At 37.5% G+C, this 20,908-nt stretch overlaps 1 protein-coding gene across 3 annotated transcripts in view; it reads right to left on the bottom strand.

Annotated features, from left to right (window-relative positions):
• The window catches only part of furinb (furin (paired basic amino acid cleaving enzyme) b), a 123,555-nt gene that overhangs the window by 34,192 nt on the left and 68,455 nt on the right, over positions 1–20,908 (bottom strand). For all 3 annotated transcript variants that reach the window (XM_008411496.3, XM_008411497.3, XM_081608062.1), the window contains 2 exons: positions 18,728–18,804; positions 320–408 (listed from right to left, as the gene is read on the bottom strand). In XM_008411496.3, the coding sequence (XP_008409718.2) occupies positions 320–408; positions 18,728–18,804 (166 nt within the window). The remainder of the gene's footprint in view (positions 1–319; positions 409–18,727; positions 18,805–20,908) is intronic.

Genomic DNA, 20,908 nt, shown 5'->3' with positions numbered 1-20,908 from the left:
GCCGGGAAAATCTTTCTGAGAAAGAGTGTGGGAACCACAGACATGAATACATAGATGCCTCATTGAACACTAATTCCTACATTAAGTCGCTGCCATCTTGGATGTGGCAGTGGAGTGATTGGAGGTCCCTAATTCATGTGCTGTGTGGACTTGTTTTTTCTGAATATGAAGGAATCATGGATGTATTTTATATTACTCTATTAGATAATTTGTCTTGTATCCTTGGCTTTAACCTGTGTGTATGATATACTACTGAAATAAAAAAAAAAACTTGTTAAGTGTGACTAATGTTATGTTAAAATGAATTGCTCTCACTCACCTCCAATTTTTGCATTAAAGGCCACACCTGCACCACATATTCCGTTGTTGGCTATTGCTGCAACTTCGCCTGCACAACGAGTCCCATGTCTGTAAAAGGAAAAAGGAGATTTCCATGAAGGAAGACAATAAAAAAACCCCCAAAAACTCTCATATATTACTGCTAGATACAGTTCGCAACAAAGGATCTTTTTAAATCCCTGAACTGTGCAAAGCCTTTCAAAAAAAGTGCAAAAAGGAAAACTTTGCTAGAGATTAAAGACAAACACTGACCCATGGGTTCTTTTGTAGCTCCAGAGCTTTTGTTATTTTAGCAATAACAGCACAAAGAGCTTCGACTTTTATGAAGAACATCACAAATAATTTGAAGCATAAAGGCAGAAAGATTTTTTTTCTTTATCCAAGACAAAGAAGACAACAAGAAAGAGTCTTAATGTACTGCTGCACAGCATTAAACTTAAAGCTTGCACTGAAGTTGCACTGCATGCAATATCCTCCAATAGGGAACATAGCACCATCATATGCAAATAAAAAAATTCAGCAGCATATTTTTCTTCAATCAAATTGCAACATAATATTTCTCATTGCTTAATGAGTTGCAGAAGTGGTATGTACTATAATCTTGCTCTGCTGTATTTTCAAACACTTTTGTTGCTTTAACAGCTTAAGTTTTTACAGAGTTGATCTGCACATGCTAACTTTTGGTTCAACATGTGGCGACAAGTGAGCAGAAGAAATGGGTGAATAACACCAAAGGAGTTGTCAAAAAATGCAATAACTGTGAATAATGGATTTTAAATTTGAGTGACATACTTTCAAACAAAGTTTCAACTGTGCCAACTCGTTTAAAACCTGTGGGATGCAATTTTATTGGTGACTGGTTACTTTATGAGAGAAATAAAAAATGTGAGATCTACCGTAAGCACTTGTCAAACATCTCAAACATAAAATATTTAGAAGTCTTCTGTTAAACACAAGCAGTTCAGGGAGTTTGTCTTTCAATTTAGAGAAGAAAATATAGGAAATCGTTTTCTCCATCATGAGGGTTTATGGAGGAATCCTCTTCCTATCAAAAAGAACATTGGGTAAACACACAAAGAGCTGTCAAAAACTACCTAGCGTCTTGGCAGAAACTGGCCACAGGCCATCCAAAATGAAATATTTAGTACTGGTGAACTTGAATTATTCACAGACCTTCATTAAATCGTTCAACCATGAGCAGAAGAGATCAGGCAGGTTTCCAGGAAAGAATCCTCTAGCTGTCAGATTCGCCAACAGTTCACAAACAAAACAACAGCAACACTGCCTTTTGCTGAAAGCTGTGATAAGTTTACGTCTTTAAGATGTTTTCAGTGGGATAAAAGTGACAGTATCTGATTAAAAAGAGGGTGTCACGTCCTTTTAACCAAGATGTGCTCTGCAAATGTTATTTCAACAAAGCTAATTACATTAACAGTACATTTTTAGACGAGCCAAGAAAATTACCTACATATTAGATGAGCCAAAGAACATCACCTCGCCTTTTGTTCTGCCAACCTCCCTGATGATAAGGCAGAGGACAAAGTCTTTTCTCAGGGTCGGCGCCCAGCTACACCTCCAGCTGGAATCCTGATTAGACTGTACGGCTCGGTGATGTATAATGAACTTCCGAACTCAAAAACCTTTAAGCACAGAATTTATTGCTTCATTCTACCGCTCGGTTTTTGTTGAAAACCCAGGGAAAAAAAATGTGTGGAAGAAGTAAAATCTTTCTGCACTATAATTTAAAATGTCATCTGAGCTGTCAATAAGCGGAGGCGTTAAAAGTGACTTTAAAAACAAGCAATCAACGTGGATGACAAGGCTTGTTTGCTACTGACAGATATGGCCCTACTCAATGAACTCTGGACATATGACAGAGTGTAATACATCACGGATGCAATTAGAAGCTGATTATTCTCAACCAGAGGTTAAACGTTTCACTATAAGCTATTTCATACTGCATTAATATCAGCACTTGATGGAGAGGTGACATCTAAACTGAGAACAATCTTTGTTCCCATGGGTGAAATATATTAGATGGTGAGGACAGTTAACGAGAAGCGAGCAAATGAGCAAATGTTTTCGATGAGCGGAAAAAAAAAAGAATGTGGCGAAACAGTCTTCAGAACAGGTCTTTTTAGGTCAGGGCATATCTGTGTATATGGGAAGTGGCAATCAGAGGTTTCAGAAGGTACCCGCCTTCTTCCTGTTTAATCAGAGACAGTGACGTGCCTACTCACCGGATTTAGACCCAGGGTGGTGGGCCTGATAAATGTCTAGAGTCCTTACAAACTCATCTTCAAAAATAGGACGTGTTAGTATGTGCAGAGATGTGCGTGGTGGGCGGCGAATTATGCATTTCTACAATTTTAGATTTCTACAACTTTTTTTCCTCTACAGAATAAACATGAGCAGGAAAACCTTGTCAGCGGTGGAGTTTATTGATAAAGAAATTTCTTAACAGAATTTTAATCTGCTGTCACATTTTTTTCTGGCCTGGTTGCATATGTTATTTGTTTACTTACAATTTAAATGAAAGTCAAGTCAAATAAAAATTCTCAACAGGGATGAAGCATGTACTCAATAAGTAGAAGGTTTTTTTTTTCATTTTTTAAAAGGAAAAAGAAATTCTAATTTCTCATCAACCTGTGCAATACAATAATAATAATGTAATTAACATAATGACATGATCCAGCCATTGTAACATCTATGTGATTTTATAGCAGTAGACTGTTTAAAGTAATTTGGGAATTCTGCAGAATTTGATGCATTCCAGAATTTTGCTGGAGAGTTATTTACTTACTGCTTCATATTTTTGTATGTCACTGGGACCCAATATGCAGTATCATATTGGGGCTAATAGATTTTATTCTTCTATTAAGCATGTGTGCACTAAAAACAAGCAGTGTAATGCTGCTCAACATTGGTTTTTGCATTTATGCAGAGGTGCAGTTTCTATTTATACATTTGCTGTTTGAAAAAAAGGAACACGATTTTCTATGTTTCATGTGCAGCATGATTGATTTACTTGCAGCTTAAGAATACAAAATGAGTGTAAAAAAACAGCTCTGATTTAAAAAAATCTCACACTGTTTAGCTATTATTTAGCAAAGGCCAGAGTGCCCCGAGCTTTCAGTGATGGCCAAAATAATAGATACTCATGTACTGTGACCAGCCAGATGGCTTGTGAATTAGCATTTTCTATTCAGCAGCTCTACAAAGATCTGTACTACAACACATTTAATCTTTTTAAGAAATTATCTTTAAATCTTTCAAACCAATTCAATAAACAATGTTGGGGATTTGACACACAAATGACTCAACCTCATCTGAATCAAAACATGTGGTTTTTCAACATTTCAAACACTAGAAATAGCACCTTTCATTGCCTTTCCAAAACGCTTGGACATGTCTTAAAATCTCATGAATTAAGGATCAAAACTAAGAGACCATATGCAGTTAAGCACAAAAATATTATTGAGATTTTCAGATTTTTTTCCCCCATTTAATTTAAAACTTTAATTCTGATAGGAAATGAGGCAGGCATTTCTGTTCCATTTATTTTCTATGAAAAGCTGAGTATTATTTACATCCTCCTCAATAATCAGCATAAAAAACCTTTATTGGGATTACACAAATCAAGCCCTTCTAATATTTACTAGTTTCCCATGTTTCCATCAGTATTTTCATGATCAATTCATGGTCCCTCTGCACCGTATCGGGCTATCCCAGAATGCTGAGACCTTCACTGTTTAGCACATATTTTTGCCATTGCCAAATATTTTTAGCAAGTGCTAATAAAAACATTGCAGGAATGACCTCTATGCCTCTACACTTCTCATATGGTTTACTAATAAAATCACAGTTATTGGTCATTGGAGAGGTGAGTTATTAGCCTGTTGGGAAGAGGCAGAGTTGATATCCACATGGTGTTGAGACATTAACCAGATCCAGGAATGAAAGAACCAAAACAGACATTCAAAGTATGTAAACTGGCTCATCAGAACACTGATTTTTGGGAGTCAAGGTTAGCAAGGAGCTGATAAATAATATGGATCTGATAAAAAAAAAAGCAGCAGGCTGTATTTCCTCAGAGTCGACATAAGGAACCACCTCTCTAGGAAGCTGTCGAGGGCATTCTGTCATAGCTCTATTGAAAGTGTGGTCACATACTGTGACACCTCTCAGAAAATTATTGGCTATTCTGTTCCCACCTTGGAAAAACTTTGGGTATACTACCATCTTTCAGAAGCAGGAAACACACTTAAGGATCAGACATACTGATCTTAAGAAGCACTTAAAAAATATATTTTTTATCCAAAGACAAGGAAAAAAAAATCATAATGTTCCTGCATATTACCCCATGCTCCAGATGTGGACTTCAAGCAAGTGTGATCAATTGCTCATATTAAAACCTTTTCTCATCAGGGGGTGCAATACTGTGATTACAAAGGGCTGCTCACAAGTATTTTGTTTTAGGTTTATGCATTTAAATTGTCATCTGTTAATGCTCTACGTATAAATAGGACAGCTATATTGAATAGATTAGAAGATGTGCTCTGATGGGGTTTGTCAAATTAATGGTAAATTCAACCCTTTTAGCTGGTATTCAGCATATTTTTGATCAAGCCCATATTTCTGCGTAAAAAACATATATTGGTGATGATGGAGTGATCTAAGTTGCTTAAATGAATAAATTTTTCAATAATATTCTAGTTTATTAAATACAACTGTATATTTAATTAGTTGGATCGACTTTAACGACCCATAAAAGCCCAACATTTTTTATTCTTCGTGTCTGAGGTATTAAAGCTTACTGAGAACTCTGGATATTTTATTTCATTACCACTGCATAATGGTAATAAAAGAAAAGAGTCAGAAAAATGTGGGATAATTGTAAAAGATAATATCATTCCAATATTCAGCAATAGTACAGTGATTATAAATATTTTTGATGGTAATGCAGTCACAGACTTCATCCCAATACACACGCAATACAAAAAAAGCTGTGAATCATAGGTACTTTATCTACTAGATTTGACTTGATGTTTTACTTGATGTGTCAGTGCTTCTTCATGTTCGTAAAATATATTTTTAGGTACGCCAACGTACGTCACAGTTACAGGAGTTTAAAATGCTCTTAGATTAAATATCTGCATATTCATTGTTTTATCCACAACGCCACAAAAAAAAAGGCTTTGTGCTTAAGCCAGCACATATTTTGAGACCAAGGAGCCACAGATGTCATGCCAAGCGGAGGATACAGTCAGGACCGGCAGTTAGAACATGAAGCCAGAGGCCTGAGAAGAAATGTACAGAAAAAGACCCACGCACCAAGATCCATCCGTTTTGTATATTATCACAGTGTTTACACCCATATGCGTGTCTGTGTGTGTGAGAGTGATTGAGCTGCATTGAGTTCAGCTAAAACAGCCAGACAGCTTAATATATCCTGGAAGGCAAAGACATGCCAGAGCAGACAAAGGCGTTTATGATGGAGCCACAATTCATTTCTTTCAAATGTCCGTGAAATTAAATGGTTTCCAGGACACTTTTTTAATGCCTCCACTATGTATAAATTAGAAAAAACAAGGTGTCAAAGGAATTAAGGAAAGAATAAGTTTGGAATGACAATGTTTAATTTTGGACAACAGACGTGGGGAGAAAACAAAACACTTCGTCACTGTAGAGTGAGACAACTACAGTAAACAAATCATTAATATGTGAACCGTCTGCTTGCAAAAGCTAAACAGATTTACCTAGTGGAATAAAGACTTATCAGAAAGTTTATAATAAAGGCCGCTGAACTATTCACACAGCCAATGTGACCTTCCTTATCTTATAAGTAGGAGTAAAAGTGACAGAGTGAGGTAATGCCTTTATCTCTCCTCACCAGGACAGCCCACAATATTCAGCGAAGTCATTTACTGGCCATATTAATCAGGGATGGAGACACATCAGACAGAAAAATCACTCATGACATAATATAAAGTGACCACACACAACAGAGACGGAAAACAAATAGCAACTACTCAGTCTAATAATGGAAGCGGATCGATTCAATATTTATATTCTCATAGCATTCTCCTTAACAAAAAAAAGTGGAATTTATGGCGGAAATTGAATTTGATCTGGTCTTGTTAACATCAGACATGTGACCTGCATCTCTAGCAGATCACTTTAATACCTTGTTCAGATCTGGAGGTCAGTGGATTACCTTAAATACAGGCATGAACACACTAAATATGTCTGGAGGATGCATTTACTTTTAAACGGGTCGATCTTGCCACATCAGTAGGGGGTCTGCAACACCATCAGCTACATTCTCAGAACACTGTGAATGGAAATACCCACTTGGTCTTCCTGATGTGCGATCTACAACCCTGGAGTAAGGCCACACGCCAGCTGCATAGTTTCCAGAAGAAAGATATCTTTAGAAAGCAGGGCTCAGATCAACTTGATATGACCTATTCATTATTATGCTAATTTCTGCAGCTACTGTGAACAAAGCAGCTGTGATTGGAGCTCAAAAGCCGTGATCAGTCCTTGTGGTCCTCAGACTTACCCTTTAACTCACCCCCAGTGTTAAGTCACTGCAAATATTTCTGCTCTGCAAAGTGGGTGTGTCAGTGCAACATAGCTTAACTAAACGGGGTGCATTGGAGCCTGAAGCTAATTTGTTGTTTAACATTAAAAGAGGCACACATATTATGAATACAATGTACTCCAGACTATGGAGATGCAATTCAGAAGGAACTTCGAAACTGATTCTGAACTCAAGCTGGAGTTTAAAACCTTCAGTTTTTGACCTCTGCAAGGACAATTATTGTTACTCCAACAAGATCAAATGTAGAGTTCTGTCACACTGTTTTCCATCTAAGTATATATAAAAAGCATGTTAATTAAATGTGAGGAAATTGGGCACATTTTGTCAAACATCAAGTCTTATTGGAGGTATGTTTCATTTCTGCTTTAGGTTTAAAATGCAGAGTTCAGTATTTAACTGCATGAGAATGAAGAATGCTATATGTCTACTTTGATCCACACAATTTAACTAAATTAGTTAAGTTCAGGTAGATTAGCTAAATTAATTAGAAAGTAAGTCAGGTTCCCATTGGTTACAGCTGCTTCAATCTTCATTGGTGCAGACAGAGCTTACGCTTAGCACAGCATGATATTTAATAGTATAATTGTTTGGTATTTGTTGCAAGATTTTAGTAGCAGTTAAGGGCGTTCTATTTCAGTGGAGCATATGTGCAGAATATATGGCATCCCAGAGTTGTAATTCTCATGCCATTGAGTTTTTAAGCCACATTCAGAAAAATCACATCTACGGTAATTTTTTAGATGCATAAAAAGGTGATTACCTAAAGGATATGCAGTAGTGTGACAGGGGTGTTAATTATTTCATGCATCATTTTTCTATCACATATGTGTTGAATAAAAAAGCTTCAAAAATGTCTGTAAGAGGTTCTATTGTAGTTTCCATCTTGTTTAATCTGAGACACGTACATGTTTAAATAAGAGATCCGAGACACTAGACGCACTATGATGTCAATTAAACATCAGTAGATTTGTTTTTGTCCAATTTTTTATTAATTTTTTTTGCTCAGCTGGTAGTTAACAATGTAACAAAGTGTTTATTTGCATAGAGAGTAACAAGTTACAGATGGTGATGCATTTTAATGCCATGTCTGAGCTCACTTTCATAGAGCTGTCTACCTGTGATTTAAACTACCAGGATTCATGATGAAACCAGGTCTAACAGTCTTTGTGGACAAAGATAAAAGCATCAGGGAAGCTTTCAGATATAATTGCTAAAATCACAAGAGCAAGCAATGGGGAACAACAATTTTTGCACCTGTTTAGATATTCAGGTACATAATTAGTCATTTTTTTGCACAATATTGTTGGTCAGCACACCAGCCAAATGTATCATTTAAAGTGTGTGTCTGTGTAGTCTATGTGTTTAATTGAAGGGGGTGTTAGCTGCCTGAAGCAGATCCAAATGATTATGGCATAGCTGGCTCAGTTATTAAACTATATGAATACAGGTGAATGCCGGTTTGACAGAACAATGGACATGTGCAGGAATCTGCAAAGAGAATAATCACACTCGCTTTAAATGGGGTTTTTTGTTCATTTTGTTTTTGTTAGCTTGTTTTAAAATTTAGAGAGGGGGAACAAAATCCAGCCAACAAATTGATTTGGAGTTGCATTCTGATATTTGTAACTGGAAAAACTTTGATCTTTCCATTTGTGATACAATTATGAGCTATTTTCTGTAACCAGGTTATACATTGGTTTATCTTTATGGCATTTTTGAATAATTTGTATGATTAAAGAAATAAAAATGACATGAACACAAAAGATTGCCATATTGTGTGGTAGCACTTTTGCAACAAACAAGCCGACAAGCGATTTCTGACTTTCATAATGAGACATCTGCATTTGCCAACTGGTAGTTTGAACCAATCTTCCTGAGCAGCCTGTCCAAGCTGTCTCAGGTTTGAAGGGTCCATCCACCCACCCATTATCTTTCATGCTTATCCCCGGTAGGGTTGTGAGGGGTGCTGGTGCCTATCTTCAGCAGTAAATGGGCGAGAGGCGAGGTATACCCTGGACAAGTCGGGTTCCTTCTCAACACTGTTATTTCCAGATATTTTCATAGATGTCCAACAGGATTCTGATCTGGACTTATTAAAGGCTATTAAAGATCAATCTAGCAATTTCCCAAAGTTCAGACCCTGATCCACCAGTAAGTCCAGTCATACAACCCACAATGATGCCAAATTGATTTAGTTCTTTTTACAGCAGAAACAATTTGTCAGCAAATCCACCAAGCTGTGAGTTGAAAGTTCATTTTGCAAAGCTGGACAAGTATGCTTGAAAATGGACTGTTTTGAACAACAGAGACGTTTATGTTTATGTTCAACTCAGAGGTTAGTGTAGTTTCCATTTTAGCAGTTTTATCTTCAATGTGTTAATGATTAGTTGTGATTTCATGTTTATGTTCTTTCAGCTCCGTTACTGGTCAATAAACTTTTTAAAACTCGGTTTAAAGTGCCTTTGTCATTTTTCGACATCTTGTATGAAAGCACAGAGGCAGAACAGGACATTATACACATTCCACCAATCATATTCCTCTTTCCTGTAACACATATGTTATGAAGTCAATCTGACGTGTTGGTGTGATGAAGGTGTACCAGTGCGTGCTGCACACTGCTGGTACCAATGACGTTAATGTCACTAAGCCGATCCTGTGACGCCTGCCTGCTGTGCAAACAGAGCCTGCGCTTAGTGCTGTGTGAGAAGCGTTGCTATGACACTTATAGACATAACACTGTGCGTACTAAGAGGAGCAGGCAGATATGTTTACATTTCTCATTCACAGTTCAGGAAACCATTATGCACTGTTACAATGCTAATTTCTGATAGCAATTAGCGTCAGAAAACAGCAAAAACAAATTAGGATAGAAAATGTCACTTGTACTCAGGCACAAGGAGCTGGTGTCCAACTCCAGTGGTCGATGGGAGATCTGGAATCTCCAATGAATACCAACATGAATGTTTTTGAACTGTGATGTGGGGAGGAAATCCTTAGACGTTAGACATTTTGTTTCAGCCTCAGAAATGAAATGAGGATAACTTTCTCATTCATATGACACAGTTTGTCTTTCACTGAAACAGAAATATTTTTAATTTTTATATATTTCAGAAAATAGATTGCTGTAGCTGCACATATTGCACACTCATTAAGTGTCTGCTTGTTGCTATACAGGACATGAATGTTAAGATATGCATCACCATGTGTGACTAATGTCTAACCGATGCTTGGCCAAACAGTAGGATGTGTCTCTTGGCATTGCTCTGTTGGTTTATCTGTTTCAGAAGCACTGAATAGAGTCCGTTCATTGAAGCTGCCAAAGTGATTAGGCTATTTTCTGCTTTTACTCAGCTCAGCTGTGGCCTTAGGCAGGTCTGTTTCGAATGGTTACACTGAAGCGCCAAGTAAAAATCTCTTCATTGCATGGGTAAACAGGATCTGAAATTGTTACATAAAAGACGAGATACCACAATCACAATTAACAAATGTCAGATCAGAACATTTTTAGTCTGCATCAAGGTGCTAGATCAGGAGGACTGACCAAGTTTCTGCATCAATGCAACTGCCTGTGTTGCCTTAGATTGAAAACTTTTCTCACCAGTCAGCTGTACACTGAACCTAATTGCATTGTTTTATAATTTATAATCAAATGACTTTGAATCCTCGAGGATGATTGGATTGAATGGATTTACACAGACAAAGAGTAAAATTTTCACCTATTCTTTTCTGGCAAACAGTGTAGGCTTAGTTAAATTGAATGAAAAACATCCATGGACATCAATGTTTAAGTCTTGCCACAGAATATGAATTGTGTTTAAGTGTGGACTTTGATTTGACCATTCTAATACATGAATATGCTTCGATTGACACACCATTTCACTGCAGCATACAGCTCTGGGGTAATTATTATTATTGTTATTACATCAAAAACTGAGTACTCTCATCCTATGAGTATTTTCACGGTGCACCATGCACTATTTTGATTCAAACGGTATGAAAACCTTTGCAAAGCACAGTAACAAGCAGCAATATTAGAAGTCTGGTCAGTTCATCATCAAGCAAAGGCAGATATTTACTCAAAATGTAGTCATGAAATTCGAAACTGGAGGCAATTTTGACTTCCCAGGCCACCTGATTTACACACTTCCACTTGTTACCTGCAGGGAACATAAAATCTTATTCTAAAAGAGGAGAAGAAGACCAGAAACTTGGGAATGAAATGTATACATCCTGCTGTTTGAAGTGTGATATAACTCTTCTTAAAATAACAACCAAATGAAAAAATTCAAGCAGCAAAGCAGACTTAAATAACTTCAAATAGCCTCCCGCCTTTCAATGTAGCCTACAAGGAACACACAAATGCCTCAGCATACAAAAGCATGTGTAAACAGGACCTTCTTCACACTGAACAGACACGATTGCTTAAACATCCCATTCATCAGTATCTAGTCAGCAGCGCAAGAGTAATATTGACTGACTCTGGGTGATCAGTAATGCTTTGCAAAACGGGGTTCGACTCAGGACTGTCACCTCCAATCACCAATGGCTATTCATTAACAAAATGCACGAGAAACGGTTGCTTTAAATCACGCTGTTCTTTTATTTGACAAGATTCCAGTGAGCAAAAAGACAGAAAGCCAAAGGATTTTGGTGTAAGAATGAAGCCCCTGCCAGCATCCCCTATGTCTGCCTGGCAGTCTAGAAAACAAACAAGCTGTCCCAGATAGAATAAACAAGTCGGAGGCTTACAAAATTACAGCATTCAAGCAAGACAGAGGATGGCAGCTTTATAAATAATAATTGACAGATTCAGCATAAATAGGGAAAAGCATTTTGACTTTACACACAACTGCAGGAATAAACATAAGAAGCATGCTGTGTGTGTTTACCTCGTGACATGTTTTCACCTCACTGGAGTGAAATAATGAACATAAAAATCTGAAAAACACTTTTGTCAAACTTTTAGGTGTGGTGCCAACTGACAAATGAGGTCTCATTAGCTAAGCAAGATTTGTTTCTGTATTTCCGCAAAGACGTTACATACGACTCCTACAAACCAGACACACAAACTAACATTGAACTAAAGTTTGTCTATTTAAGAATATCACCTGGTCCTTGAACAAATGAGGAAAGATGATCTCTTACATAGAGCCAAGCAGACACTTGATGTACGTGTATGGATGCGTATTCTAGAGGAATTCCAATTTCCCGGAAAACACTGCATTGTAAAATGCGTCAGAAAAGAAACCAACAGCACAGAGCTTGTGCAACCTGGCACCTCCTGCGTCAAACACTGAGGCAGAGCCACAAAGGCAGGAGACCTGCGAGGAACAAGTCTCCTTTGACTGTGTACTCCTTCGCTGTGTTTCATCTTGTATCACTCCCTTGGTGAAACAGATTTATTGCCTCTATGTAAACCTGGAAATTTATGCAGCCATGGCTGAGGCGTATTGTAGCAGGGGGCAGCGATTTTTATTTATATTCTCACAAATAATACGAATATCATTTGTGTGAATATTATGTCGCCAAGAAGGAAGTATTCAACTCCTGTTTTTTGTATAGATTTTTTTGCAGTCTAATGTTGTGGTTGGAATTCAGAAGGGACTGATTTTGATTTTCTGGCAGCTAAAAGCAATTTGAAGATGACTAATGAATTTAAAGTGCTTTAAGACCTATTATATTTTAGAGTTCATGACTTAACACCTTTCAATTTTCTTAATCTATAGTAGCAGTTGTTGGCAGTCCCAGTAAACATAATAATATTTTATTGCAGCATCATAATTTTACACTGTAGATGTTAGAAAAGTCCAACCTTTAACTTGAGTGCATTTATTCAAGGGGGAAAAAGCACATTGTAACCTCTAACAACAACAGCAAAAAAATACGGAAAACAACTTTTAAAATCTATTTTACTTTTTAATATTTATTAGAGTGTCCAGGAATTTCTGATGAGCAATGTACGACTGTAATTAACTGCAGTATTCAAATGAGGCGACACAGACGTCTGTTTCTTTTAGCCACAGGTCATTAGACTGGAAAAGGCCCCATATTTATCCCAAAACCCTGCAGAGTGAGGAGTGTCTTAAGGTCACAAAAATTTCTAAAATTCACTGTCAGAGCAAGTTTGGGGGAGGAGAAACAGAGAAGGGTGTCTCCAAGTCTCTTTATAGCAACCATTAAATGGTTATGTGGAGTTTAACAAATTGCATTGGTATTTTAACTGGAGCCACTAATTTCGAGGTTTTCTTAATAACTCCCAGTGGGATTAAGAATGGTGGAGATGTGTGATGCTGTGGGGCCCTTTCTTTTGCAATGCTCCTGGGAACCTAATGCATCATTAAATCTTTGATATGTATCACTTTTTCAATAATAATAATTAAAAAAAAAATCTGCTTAATTTTAGCAGAAAATTGACAATGGAAGGTTATTTTGATAGTAAAACAAATCAACACAGACATGTTTCACCAAACCTAAAATCAACGTCCTTTGGTGGCCATTCAACCCTCAGGTCAAAATCAGAGAAAGAAGATAACTTAAGGACCATTTTAAATCATAGTTTTGCATAAATATATATATTTTTTTTACAGTTTTGCAATGAGGGAAGTATATCTAGAATGTATGATGTGAATGAAATTAGAGGTTCATAAACCTTTGGCAATCGTGATTTTGTATAAAAGTAATAGTTCTTAACATAGGATTTAACAACACTAAATATGCTCACATTAAAAGTTTGATCATTTTTGTGACATATGCTGATGTTGTAAAACATAAATTTTTATCATTATCACAGATCTTTACCAGAGGCATCTATGGCTGCTAGAATAAGTTATACAAAGCACAATGTGAACATGTTTAATCACCATTTAGCAACAGCTACAGGAAGACAACTGTTAATGGGGATGTTCATTTTTTCTAGTAAATTCGAACAAGCAAACATTTTGCACTTAACAAAATAGGGGGAGTGATGTTTTTTCCTCTCCATTACCTAATCTCGGCATTTGTTAATTAGTCAATGCTAATTCTGCTTTCTACTCATTACTGTATCAAACATGTTTAGATTACGTCAAATGAAAAACAGCGTCTTAAATGTCAACTGTTGTTGCTTCTCTGAATGCCTGCAAGGCTTAAAATATTTCTATAATTTAAAGAGAAAAGTCAACCAGTACCATAAGGATAGTTTTCAGCCACAGACGCCTCCTGTGCATGTTTTCTGGAGCATTTCTGAAGCATTTAATGTTTGTCTTTTTGCTGATAAAGCGCTTTCATGGCCAGTGAAACAAACAGGCTTATGCCACCAAGGACAAAGCAATTTGCTGGAGCAATAGAAGCATGAAAACACCTTTCTCGGTGTATCTTAATGCATTACATATTAGCCACTGCCCCTTTAACAGTAAGACTGTAGTCAGCATTAGTATTCAACTGATGACTGGTTCACTTAAAGTGAAGGATGCCAAGCTGTGTGACATGCCAATCACTTTCTAATAAAGGCTGTTACTAAACCTGCATGCAAGCATGTGGTTCTCAATTATTGGATTCCTAAGGAAAGTTCCCTGCAGGTGCTAATAACTCTCCTTAGGTGAGCTAGTGGGACAGCCAGGCAGTGTAGGCACTGAATACAATTGAACAGAAGAACAGAGTGACCAAATAAGCCAAACTCTGGGGTTGTACATAATAAATGTGATTGTAGAAAGACACAAAACATGCATAATGATAAAGTGAAGTCGTAAATTACTTAATGACTTTCAAGACTTCAAAGTCAAACTGTTTTGTTCGATATCTGACGGTTTATAATTCTCTCAGGGTTTAGACAGCCTTAAGTCACTGATTGGAATTTGTAGATAATTCAAGGGTAATCTGAACAAACCTGAACCCAAAGCAGTTATTGGGTGAGGGGCAGGGTCTGTCCATCACAGGGTAACAGAGAGGCACACAGAACAAACAACCATCTACCTAAGACATGAATGAACTGGGGGAATATGCAAATGCCAAACAGAAAGACCCCAGGCTGGAATTCAAACTAGTGCTTTTACTATTCCAGAGCAATAAAATTTTTGGAGGAATTTTAAGTTTGAATTAGTTATAACCCATACGCTGCATGAGTCACTGAATAAATGGAAGCAGAAGATAAGTCTGTGTAATGAATAAATTAAGTTCTCTGATATTCGAATTTATAGTGATGCACATGTATATGGTGGTAAAGAAATTGGCTAGAAATAGCTCTACATTTCTTACAAAAAGTGTTTTTGTCAACCTTGTTATAAAACGTGAAAAAAAAAAGAAAACGTGTGAAAAATAATATCTGCAGCTAATACTGCTGTACAGGCTTCTGAAAATAGTTTTGCTCTCGCGGCTGCCGTGGGCAGGAGGTGAAATCAATCCTGATTTCTTCCACCTCAGCCCAGTCCAATACGTCTGTATCACACTGACATCACAAAGAAGAAAAGGAAAAGAAAAAAAATAGAAAAGGACAAACATTTTCATGATGAAGCACAAATTGATTACCTCACCATACTTCAGCCTGTCCCAAAACTAAGCCGGTTCCTCTTTCAACAATAACTGTCAGCTCAAGACAGAGCATCTCCAGAGAAAAATGCTTGGGATGAGAATTGAAAAATCAGTCTAGCGTGTCACCAATATAAATGAACGTATCTGAGTGACTCTGCCCACCTCTGACTTTCCTCTGCATTTTGTTGTCCCATGAATATATTCATATAAACTCATTTTGAGGAGACTCTGAGCATTACTCACTGATGACCTGTTTCACTCTTTGCTCATTTACATAACTCAAAGGGTATCATACATGGGGTCTAGCCAAACCGTAACCCCACATGCTGTCGACAAAAACGACAACCCTGTGCTTTTAATTTCATGCCTGTAAACCAACAAAGCCTAAAATAATTGCTCTGGCAATTTCACTGACAAGGGCAGAAAGAAGCCTTTGATAAGTGTGTTGCCGTGTGTGGATATGAGAGTGTTCTGCAGTAATAGCAGGGCACACTTTGGGAGCTTAAGTGAACCAGAGTCAGGGAGTTATCCCTCCCAATAGTACTTTGTTCCATCAGCAGGACAGAGTAGGATCTACAACACACTGACAGAGAGAGCCGAGGTCGCTCTGGATGGCTACTTGCACTGTTGTCAAGGGCAAGAAACAAAGCACATGCTCTAAACCGGCTGATGCTACTAAGAGAAGTACGCCCAGCAAACAAATGGATTAAATGTCATACATGGGCACATAAGGACCAACTGCAAAACAAATCTGCAGTAAATGATGCATTAATGCATGAAAGAACAAAGAAGTAAACAGCCAGTGGGGCATTTCAGTTTCAACATCCGTACAATTTCAAAAAAAAAAAAAAAAAAAAAAAAACTGATAATAGAAAATATAATTTATACTACAGGATGTTACAAAAGTAATAAAAAAAAGTTTTTTCTAAAGCTCACAAAAAATAGTCAATGTTCAAGCCACTCAAGTGAGAAGAGAATCATAATGACTGACACAAAAAGACCAGAACAATTGTAAACAACCATCAACACAACACACAGATGTGAGCTTCAGGTAAACTTGATGGCTTTTGTAATCACAACACTGGAGAAGTGACATTTAATAGATTCCAGTGTCGACTCTGAACCGTTTCCATCAAGTCTGTTAGACTTTTGCTGCAGGGATTACAACTCAAACATTAAACCTAAGGAGCATTTCAGCTAAAAAGGAGTTCGACCTTAAATGTCTCACAGCCAGAATGTACCTCTGACAGTCCACAAACCGTGATGGATGATAACGTGAGTGGCGAGGCTGAAGCAAACAAAAGTGATGAGGACAATGATCGTCCTTCACCAGGAAGATGAAGAACAATTTCATTTTTTACCATCACTGTAAGTCCAATCATTCATCCAAATCAACAAAAAAAAAATGATTTCACTAGAAGAAGATTAAACTTTTAGAGTCACGTAGCCCAAGCGCAAGGGCTAAAGCTGACAGAAAATCTATGAGATCACATGAAGAAAGCTGTGGACAAGAGACGTCCTCACAATTTAAAAGGCCTGGAGATCTTTTGGAGGGAAGAGTGGGCATAAATTATTACATCGAGATGAGGGTTGCTGATGGTCTCAGACCAAAGACGGCAGAATGCACCTTCTTAAATTTTTATTATTTTCAAGCAACAGCGGATCTGTTTGTTTTTCTAGTATGTGATGTTTGTCAGACTAAAGGAAGAAAAAGTTTGGAAACGATTCATCACAGTCGCAATTGCTGAAGTCTCAAAAACACAATCTTAGCACCCTTTGGTCCACTGTTAAGAACCACTGAATGTGAGACAGCAGAACTGTAATCATAAAAATGACATACAAATCTACTGTAAGATCCATTAGGCTCCCTGCAAACTGCATAAAAGGTACCGAATACTTTGCCATCATTCTTCAAAGTTGTGGGAGATGATGTATTTCCCAGCAGGATACACAGAGGCTACTTTAAAATCAAATCTGGCCATTACACTCGGCCGCTTCCATGTGTTTGTTGTTGTTGTTGTTGCCAAATTATCCATAAATCTATACAGAGTTCTTACAGACGTGTGTTTTATTGCAGCTGAAGGGAATACAAATAAATCCAACTGAAGAGCAAACATGAATACAAATATAGCAAAAGCATGACTAGCACTTTTAGCACAGTAGCTGTGCTTAAGTTGTGATCTGCTTGTCTTACAAGTAAGACCGTGGAGTGACAATATCTTGCCATTTGCCTTGGCCCTAACTACAAATAATGATGAGAATAATGATGTACTTCTCTTTATGCATTCAAGGGTTTCTATTTTCTTATGAATTTATATTTTAGAAGCTTGCCGCAGGGTCCTAAAAGAGACACGAAAGAGGATAGCAATCAAGTTATTTCAAATTTCTCTTCAGAAGTTTATAATTAACCTTTAACCCCTTCCTATTTGGATTTTTGACAAACTACACACTATTTGCGCCATTGGTTTAATAAAGTACCATCAAAAGTAGTTTTAATGTAAACTGTTTTTGTTTTCAATTCTTAATATTGATTGTTTTTTTTGAAAATGTAGACCAGCAATGCACTACACAAAGCTCAAGCCTACTATGTCTCAATTTCTCTTCAGCAATTTCACAGCTTCTGACCAAATGCAAGTGAAATCTATAGTCTGAAGTCACAAAAGGAAATAAATAATACAAAAAAGAATTGGTTGTAGGCACCCTTGAAAAGAAAGTAAATCCTGTTGTGCATTTTGGAGGTGGGAGTAGCTTCTCATCAGCAGGAGACCACAATGTTTATGGAAAAAGAGGAGAAGATGGATATTTCGGATTGGTCCTTAGTGGAGCTATGGCTGTGCATGATTTAATTGGGACAAACATGTTTCAGTGTGATCACCAAAGGCTGGAAAGGGAAAAGTGTGAGGCACAGGGAGGGGAAGAAAACAAACATACACTGTATAGGCAAAAAAAATCTGTGAGGATGTGCCTGCAGGGCTGTAAGGACTCAGTCAGTAAAGGCTGCTACAGCAGCTGGGCTTGTGTACAGGCGGAGAAAAAAAAACCTGAACAATCTTTTAAGACTCAGCTGAAAGGATGAACCAATGCTTTACAACAAGATGATGTTAGTTTGTAAATGGAAATTCAGATGGGAGAACCTGAACTACAACCTGAATGGTGTAGTCCCACTTGGTAAAACAAGAAGAAAAGAATGCCCAGAAATATTTTTATTCTGATATATTGCACCCACTAAAAGCAAAATCAGTCGTATATGTCTTGTAGTGTTTGCTGTTGAATTACCTGTTCTCATTTCGCTGTGTGTATCTCGGCTGGGGGTCAGCATCTCCATCATTAACATCGTAGCTTGCCTCAGGGTCCTAAAAGAGACATGAAAGAGGATAGCAATCAAGTCATTTCAAGTTTCGCTTCAGGAGTTTATAATTAACCTTTTACCCCTTCCTGTTTGGATTTTTGACTGAAAATTGTTTGGATTTATAAAGGTAGCTGCATGCTACACACTGATCACAGTGTGTCATCCACTTCACTTTTTATTCGCTAATCAAATTATTTCATATAGTGCTAATTTAGGTCAAAGCAACCGTAAATCAAGTACAGAGGCAAAGCTTAAAAACACTAAAAAGGTGAAGAAAGAAAACAGATTAATGACATTGCAAAATGTACTGTGCAAAAATTCAAAGCGTGTAAGTTTAACTGATAAAGTCACAAATATGAATGCATTTTATTGACAATAGTGACAAAGTGGTGCATAACTGTGAAGTGGAAGAAAACTGATCAGAAGCTGAAGAGATCAACAGCTCATGTAGAGGAACCAGGTGGCCAACAAACAGCCATTGATTCCACAAATCAGAATGTGGTGTGCTCAAATGTGTTAGAAAAAACAACTATTGTTTAATAGAAAAAAAAGAAGTTTAAGGTTTACCAAAAGCCATATAAAGAAACCAGAAACATGTGGAACAAAATGTTGTAGTCAAAATAAAGGACAATCTTGAAAGAAAATCAGGACAAGCTGCAGACGATTTGGAACTGTGAAGATTCACCTTCCACGATGACCCTGAAAAAGCAGCCAGAATTTAAATTGAATTGCTTAAATCAAAGTACATTTACAAGTACATTGAAAAGAATTAGAATATTGTAAAAATGTTCAATGTTTTTTTTCACTCATTTCAGAAAGTGAAACTCAATAGTCACAAAGATTCCTCATGAATTCAGTGAAATATTTCAAGCCTTTATTTCTTGCAATTGCTATGATTCTTACAGACAACAAAGCCTCTTGGAATCTCTCTGAAAAATTCTGAATCTTACACAATGTCTTTACAAGGATATTGTAATCTGAAAGGTCAGGCTTTTAAAATGTAGGTCCATATCTATGCATGCAATACTAGGTGTGACCTCTTTTTGCATGAACAAAACAGAATACAGAAGAATAGCATGGGATAGAACAGAATAGAAATATCCCTTAATGTTTCCCAGTGTGGAATCTCTCAGGTGTACCAGCAGAAAAGTGCAAGGCAAATGGAGGCATATCGATTCACTCAAAGGTGTCCCCCCAAAACAAGAAAACATTTTAAAAAATGTACATCTATCAAAATAAGGATACTTAGGTTGAAAGAAATCTGCAACTGAGTAGGATAATTTAATTAAAATGTACAAAAGATAATTTACAAAAATGGAAAAACAGCAGTTATGGCAGCCATAACTGTTATGGCTGCTATAACAGTTATGGCTGCCATAACAATTATGGCAGCCATAACTGATTGTGCTACTTGTGTGCTACTGCACTGCGGTTGTGCAGTAGACTTGCGATTGTGCTACTTTGTGCAGGTAGGATGCATCAGTCTGTCACTGAAGGAACTCTTCACTTCTGCAACAGCACACACTGTGCAAGAGTGGGACTGTTTTTTGCCAAAGGTCTTTCTGTCCTCCACCACCTGCACTTGATAAGAGTGGCTTGTTAGGTCAGTCCTGGCCTTCCTGTTTAACTTACCTTCTCTTTCTCAGTAGTAGATTAGCTGCTGCTCCACCAAACTACACTATAATCTGGCTGATGCCACCACAAGGTCCAAAGCGCCAAAAAAGATGAGAGCCCCCTGCACTCCAAAAGCTCTCAGTCTTAGTAGGTAGGGTCTGCTCTGACATTCCTGTAAAGAGCATCAGTGTTGTATACGGCATGGAGGTGATCTGCCTGTGGCTCCACTGAGGTGGAATGGATGCCTATGTTACCAAAGCTGCGCTATGTCATAGTTCTGGCACGCCTGACTGCTCCGTCATCCATCGTTCTTCTGCTGCACCTGCAAGCCGCTTCTCGGCAGTAATCAAGTTCTTCCCTGCACCTGTTTTCCTACCTTTATACGCAGCTCTCCAGCATTCCTTTTCTGCCTGATCACAACCAAGTTACTTTTTCTGTTTTTTCTTGTTTTGATCTTGTCGGATACCTCACTGACTTCTGTTTTCTCGACACCA

The sequence above is a fragment of the Poecilia reticulata genome, chromosome 6 (assembly GCF_904066995.2).
Source record: "Poecilia reticulata chromosome 6, P_reticulata-male-v2, whole genome shotgun sequence".
Taxonomy (NCBI): domain Eukaryota; kingdom Metazoa; phylum Chordata; class Actinopteri; order Cyprinodontiformes; family Poeciliidae; genus Poecilia; species Poecilia reticulata.
This window is presented reverse-complemented; position numbering and strand designations above follow the sequence as displayed.